The sequence below is a fragment of the Mesoplodon mirus genome (assembly GCF_964341445.2).
Source record: "Mesoplodon mirus genome assembly, chromosome: 1".
Lineage (NCBI taxonomy): Eukaryota > Metazoa > Chordata > Mammalia > Artiodactyla > Ziphiidae > Mesoplodon > Mesoplodon mirus.
In genome coordinates this window covers 44,841,798-44,848,789 of record NC_138976.1, presented here as the reverse complement: position 1 = coordinate 44,848,789, position 6,992 = coordinate 44,841,798, and the positions used below count along the sequence as shown (strand labels likewise).

Below are 6,992 nucleotides of genomic sequence, written 5' to 3'. Positions count from 1 at the left end.
ATGAGCCACGGCCGCTGGGCCTGTGCGTCCGGAGCCTATGCTCCACAGCGGGAGAGGCCACGACAGTGAGAGGCCCGCGTACAGCAAAAAAATAAAAAAAAGAAAAAAGAAAAGAAAATTTAAAAAAGGACAGCAGAGGATAGGACAAAGCTGTATTAAAAAGGTTTCGTTAATGCAGGACTTCTTATTGACTTAACATGTTTAATGTTAATACAGTATGCAGTATTTCCCTGCCTTAACAACATAACCTTTTTTGTTTTGCTCAAGGACACAAACATGTGCCCTAGCTTCACTTTTATCACTAATGTTAGTGACATTCTTATCTGTCCTAATTTGTTGTAACTTGCCTATTAAATTAACATAGTGATAATATCTCCCCAAACCAAAAACTCCTTTCATTACTATATTTAAGCCAAGTCTGAAACTCCAATTCTGAATACAGAGGCCAGCTGTCATTTATCTGATTTGCTGCACTTTGTTTAGGATCACAAATATTCCACTTGGGAAATAAAATCCTGAAATGTTATTTTCACCACTCTATTCTTTATTCATTTTGTAATAACCCAATATGAGAACAATTTAAGTCTATTATTTCAAGAGTTTTTTTTAATGCTTTTGAGAATTTTAAGTATTTTCAACTCCTGAACTAAGATGAACATATTAGAAACAAACAAACAACAACAAAAATCACACCAGGGCAACAACTAAAAGGTACTTAAGAGATTACCCAGTTGGGTGTGCCACACAGGCCTTACCACCACTTTCAGTGGAGAAATCATGACACCCTGACTCAAAAATCTAATAACTAGTCAAGTACCAAAAAGAGCAAGCAAAGCCCAGGCCACCTGACTTCCCAGCTGGCTCTCTTTTTAACACACAATATAGTATATATGCATATATTTTAATTGAGGAAACAAGAAGTTAATGAAAAATAATCTCAAGTGTAATAAAATCAAGTAAACCAACTCCAATAGTCTTTAAAAGACATGGTTAGAGAAAGTAAATTGAAGACACCTTTTTCTTTCTACAAAAAAGGCAAGACAAACAAGTGTAAAAGCTAGAGATTTATTGTTATTTTGTGATTAATAAATTGTCAAATTGGTTATGACACTATCCCACACTGTATACCACCATTCGCCAGTACAAAAGTTTTAAAACCATTCTGAGGCATAAGGCAGAGAGAGCAGACACATGAATATCATCCTTAACAACTTCCTCTTAGTCATGCCTCCATCTTGACCTTTGTACATGTTTTTTTCCAGGGGAAAGTGTCAGAACAGTGCACGAAATGGTGGGCAACCTGCCTCTTTACCTTTTTTAATAGCAAGCAACTTACAGAAGTAATAGAATTCAACTTGTATTTCCCTTGATTTTACTGGTCTGAATTCACTTTAGGTTACTTTTACATCCTTTAACTGTACATGAGAGAATATAATGACCTAAGAGAATACTGAACCAGAGTCAGCCAAATATATTACTGACCCCAAAGTTATGTTTTAATTGGTCCTAAAGGAATGTACCACCCCAACAGTTTGAGAGTTAGGCAAACAGAATTTCTTTGGGGAGGGAAGAAAAAAGCTGTGGAACAGCCAAATGTACTCAACATTGTTAAAACGGCTCTTTGTTTTCACCCTTAAAGATACTTCTTTACTACACTATATGCACAGAAATCCTAACAGAATCTTGGTTGCCAGTATTATTTAGGCTGGCCCAATCCAGGATAGATCCCCACCCCACCCCCAAAATTCCCCTCTCTCAGGCTCTGAAAAGCACAATATTTAACTATTTCTTAATAGAACTACCAAAACACTTCAGAAACAAGTGGCTCACAAATCATTTTAAATTCATGTATTGCCTGTGCATAAGAAAAATGATAAACCCAGAAGACAGTTCTATTTTTATATGGCAATTAAAAATAACTGAAACATCAAGACACTTTCAGTGAAAGCAACATTTCAATTACAAATTGTAATGCCTGTTAAACTACCTATGGGAGAAGCTGAAAAGTCCTAGGCAAATGCACTTTTGGGTTATACTACAGTGCTCCTTCAGTATGCACAAAGATTAAGATAATTTACAGTCAATCTGTGAATGTTGAGACAATGTTACATCATCTTGTCTGTACAATTAAATGTCCTTAAAGAGATAACCAGAATCAGCTTTTCTACTATATTTTCAACAAACCCGACTAACCAGTACTTTTGCTGAGATGTGTATCAAAGATGCTGTAAGATTCTACACAATTAGGAAATACTCAGCTTTAAAGTATTTCCTTATCTTCACTTTTTTGGTTACAGATGTTTTTGCTCAGATGATCTATTGCAATGTTTCTAGAAATGCAGTCCCAAATGTGCACACACATTCTGTATACAAATAAAGCAAAAACTGTCAGTAGTATAAATCTTACAGCATTTTTGTTTGCAAAAATACATGCCAAAGTCACAATAAGCAATATTGTACCACAAATTACAAAGCGCAAATGATTTGCTTCTTTTTAATGCTTTTATTCTACATAAATTACTACCATAGGCTAATGTTTAAAAAGCAAATAAACTGGACAGATGCAAGACAAAAATCTGTTCACCCAACTATAAAAGGTGATATGTTTTTTAAAAATTACAATAAATGCAGAAGTGGTTGATGCATGCAGTAGCCTTAAATGAAAAAGCATTGATTCCCACTGTTCCAGGAAAAAACAAAAAACAAACAAACAAAAACACAGAGAAACCCACACATCTTACTGCACTCCACCTTAAAATGCATCATATTCGGTTTGTTTATAACAGCACAGAATTCCAGGAGTCAAAATGAAATAAAGCGGGTATTTTAAAGATTTAAGAGCCGTTATCAAAAATAAATTACATTTTTTCAAGATACAGAAATGCTGCTATGATGGTTGAGAGCCCAGTAACCTTTCAATAGCCGCATTGATATCACCTCCTGTGGCTATTAGCGCTTGCAAGTTTGCTTCACGGTTCAAAAATCCCATTGCACTGAGCTGTTCTAGTTGCTGCTGAAATCTGACTTCTGGATTCTGTAGCTGTTAAAGAAAAATAAACAAACAAACAAACAAAAACTCTAAGGAAAATCAGTCCATGTCACACCTAAATAATCTTAAAAATTTTAATTGCTTTTTAAAATAACATATGCTAGACTACTGAGCTATAAAAGCACTGGCCTCTCTAGAAACATATTCAACATATTTAAAAGTTCAATTAGCACTTTATTTTAAACAATCTAATTTATACCTAAACAATGATGTCAAAGATCACATAACTCTGCTTTAAAAAAAAAAAAAAAGCTTAATAGACTTCAACCATTACTTAAGAAGCTCATGAACGTACAGGCAAACTTTAAACAGTATGTATGCAAATAGTTTAGAATTAGATTATTTATTTTGTAGCTACTGACCAGTTGGGTAATTATAAAAGCCAGTGTCCTCATGTATAAAATTCTAAAGTTCTAATGAGGCTTAGAATGTAGAATTAATTTCTGTATCAGCCAATCAAATCTTCAGAAAAGAGTTCCAGTTTCACACGCACAGACTACACTTCTGACTATTCAGCTGCACCTCCTTTTCAGAAATGATATAAGACAAAAATACATAAATGATCACTCAATTCTGGACAACCTGATAATGGTGAGGCCTGTAGATTGTTCAACTTAGATAACAATTTGGCCTAATACATGAAATCGTTTTTTCTTATTAATTCCAAGAATATTTACTGAGCCAGAAGTTATGCTAGGTATCGGGAATACAAATTCTTTATAGAACTCTGACCTGTTTTTATTGTATTTAATAAGGCTTAAAATAAAAAAACTATGCTGTATTCTCACCATGTAGAAGTTTAAGGACAAGCTACTGTGATAGGTTTGAACTGGGAATCATAATGGCATATGCTTAGTAAATAAATGATTCCAGATGCAAGAATATTAGGCATTCACATTTTTCAGCCGTATCTGTGAGGTGTATATATGTAATAAAAGTTACCACAGGAGGCAGTAGTGGGTGGGGTGAGGTAGTTAGGAATTCTTTTACGTCAAAGTACAAAGACTAGATAGAATTCAGGAGATACTGAGAATAACCAAGTTTCTATTCCTCCCTGACAAACTGTTTTTTTTGTTTGTTTGTTTGTTTTTTTTGCAGTACGCGGGCCTCTCACTGTTGTGGCCTCTCCCGTTGCGGAGCACAGGCTCCGGATGCGCAGGCTCAGCGGCCACGGCTCACGGGCCTAGCCACTCCGCGGCATATGGGATCTTCCCAGACCGGGGCACGAACCCGTGTCCCCTGCATCGGCAGGCGGACTCTTAACCACTGCGCCACCAGGGAAGCCCCTCCCTGACAAACTTTCATAAAATATAACCTATTTCAAATAATTTTCAAACAGGGACTGCAAAAAAGAATGCATTTTTAAAGGCAACTTTCAAAAATCAAGGCAAAGCATTTCTTCTTCCCTTCAACTGTAACGTTTCCTTCAGTGTCCAATATAGTACCAAAGTTAACCATTTTTGTAATGCCTGTTTTTTAGAATCAATATAATTAAGAATGCACTTTTCATTACAGGCTAAACCAAAGAGATGGCCACCTTCTTTTCTTTTCTTGAAATTTCTAATTACTAACATTAAGAAGAGCAGAAAAGAATCATTACCTGAGGATTCACTCCAGCAAGAGCCTGTAGCATTTGTTGGATAAACTGCTGGTGTCCAGATTCGGTGGTTCCTGCTGTGGGACTTGGGTTTTCACCAGATGCAGAATTAGAACCACTGGTTCCAGAAGAGCCTCCAGTGCTTCCTAATGCCCCCAGGCCAGGAGTAAACCTAGAAAAAGCGTAAATTGTTAGTAAACCTAAACTCCTGCAAAACAAGAGGCCAGACCAGGCCAGCTGATGGTAAATCAGTTACATTTCAACACAGTATTAGCCAAGTTATCTTCTTAAAATAACCATTTTTAACTTTGAAAACCTCTGTCTTAAATAAAACAATCTCAACCAAAAAAAGGGAGGATGGCATTAAGTCTGAAATTCTCAGAGAAGAAAACCATTGTGCACTTTCATAATCTTCCCCAAGCAAACCTACCCTGGGATGAGGCCGGGGGCTTCAGTCGCTAAGGTCTGTAAACCCTGCTGAATCTGTAACAAGGCCTGCATTGCTCTAGGGTTTGACATTGCTGATAACGTATCAGGATTCTGCATCTAAGGAAGAAAACCAGTGGTTACGAGGGAATTAAAGTCAGTGAAGGTAAAATTTAAATGTTTTCTTTGCTACGCTTCTTGAGAAAATCTAATACCTTACTCCTAGACACTGTGAATCCATAATTTCTTTCCCAAAATAAACACAAGCACCTCCTCTTTGACAGCAATCTAGTGTGCAAATCGTTACTTGACCTCCTCCCAAGTCCATCATGAAAGCCATTTTTCATAATGAAAGACAATCAGGAGCTCCTCTGGAAGCCGCAGCTGTTCCCCATTTTCCAACAGATAAAAGTATTATTTCTGAGAGACAACCTCCAAATGCACAGTTTATATAACATGGTAATAATGGTGAAAGCCACATATTCCTCCTGACCAAGTGTTATCTATTGCTGATGTAACAATTTTACCAGTCAGATACACTCTAAAACAATAGTTCCAAAGGTGAAGTTAATACATGTGTCCGGGTCAGCTTCCCTACTTCCAAATATACACCACCTGACTAACCAAAAAAAGATAGGCTTCCATCATTACAACAGATCAAGGACACTAACCTTGGATTATGGTTTACAGGCCTGGGGATCATTTGCATAATATTTAAAATCCCTCCCTAGAACTACGAGTTTCAAAATGCCAAGACTGACTTCTCTTCTTTTTAAATAGTAAAATTACCATGGCCATCTCAAGTACTTTTCTAATAATAAAACCTTCTTTATATGACAACACGGACAATTTTAATCTTGCTAATTCGAGTTTGAGGAATGAGATCTACCCCTTGGAAAACAGGCATTCTATTAATTTGGAGTACCTGAAACATTACAAAGAAATCAAACATGTAAAATAGGATAGGGTAGCTCTTTCCTGTTACTAGAGATTAGTTAAACCATAAAGTGTAACATGACAATGAAGCACTTCAAAGTTAGTAAAGTGAAAGGAAATGGTTTATGGTATTAACGAAGCATTCAAAATCCTAAATCCTCAAAAGCAAAAACCAAATGGTCCTTTCCTCAGAATTTATATTTAAAAAATATAAGCAAAAGGTCAGCAGTGAAATGGGGCTCAATTAAGATCAAGCTGAATTCTCTGCAAATTGACAGCAGACTGTATTCTACGTTTTGCTATCAGCCAGAGAAAAGCAAGGAAAATATTTACCACCAAACTTTTTCAAGCAAATCATTACCGAAGATAACTAGCTTCTTTTCTTACTCACTTGTTGGAGGAAAGTTGGGAGCTGTTGTCTCATTTGTTCTTGAAGCTGAGGATTTCCAGCAAATAGGGGATTATTCAGCATCATCTATGGGGCAAGTGTTCAAACAATTTTAACTGGAAATATCTGAAACAAGTAGTGTACCTTGTTTAATAGTCTATCTTCCTCCAAGTGCCTAATCTGGCACTTAACAAGGAGGAAGGTAGAACATGAATAAAAAAGGGAAGATACTGTCCACAAAAGGGATTGCCAAAACAAAACAAAAACAAGGCATCTTCTCTCTCAATGGGAATGGTGATTATGGTAATGACATGCAATATCCTAAAAAATAAAAGCAAACATTTGACTTTTCCTTGAGTAAAGGTGAATATTTGCCCTTGAAAGAAAAATGGGAGTAACTGGCATTCATGAAGAGATATTTTCTGCTACACTGACAGAATAAACATAAGCATCAATACATGAAACTATACATGGCTTGCACAGACACCTCAACACACAAGTGGCAAGCACAGAGAAAATCCAGATCTGGAGCTGCTGTATCTACCTGTCTACTGCAAAACAGGTAATATTAGGTCCAGAAAAATAACACCGCAGAA

The 6,992-nt window shown here is 36.4% G+C and overlaps 1 protein-coding gene across 2 annotated transcripts in view; it reads right to left on the bottom strand.

Annotated features, from left to right (window-relative positions):
- Positions 1–1,051: 1,051 nt before the first annotated feature.
- The window catches only part of UBQLN1 (ubiquilin 1), a 43,873-nt gene continuing 37,932 nt past the window's right edge, over positions 1,052–6,992 (bottom strand). Inside the window, exons 8-11 of one of the 2 annotated variants that reach the window (XM_082611732.1) lie at positions 6,400–6,483; positions 5,077–5,192; positions 4,650–4,818; positions 1,052–3,040 (exon numbers count right to left, since the gene is read on the bottom strand). In XM_082611732.1, coding sequence (XP_082467858.1) covers positions 2,888–3,040; positions 4,650–4,818; positions 5,077–5,192; positions 6,400–6,483 — 522 coding nt within the window. In that variant the 3' untranslated portion in view covers positions 1,052–2,887. The remainder of the gene's footprint in view (positions 3,041–4,649; positions 4,819–5,076; positions 5,193–6,399; positions 6,484–6,992) is intronic. The other variant, XM_082611733.1, reaches the window with a different exon arrangement.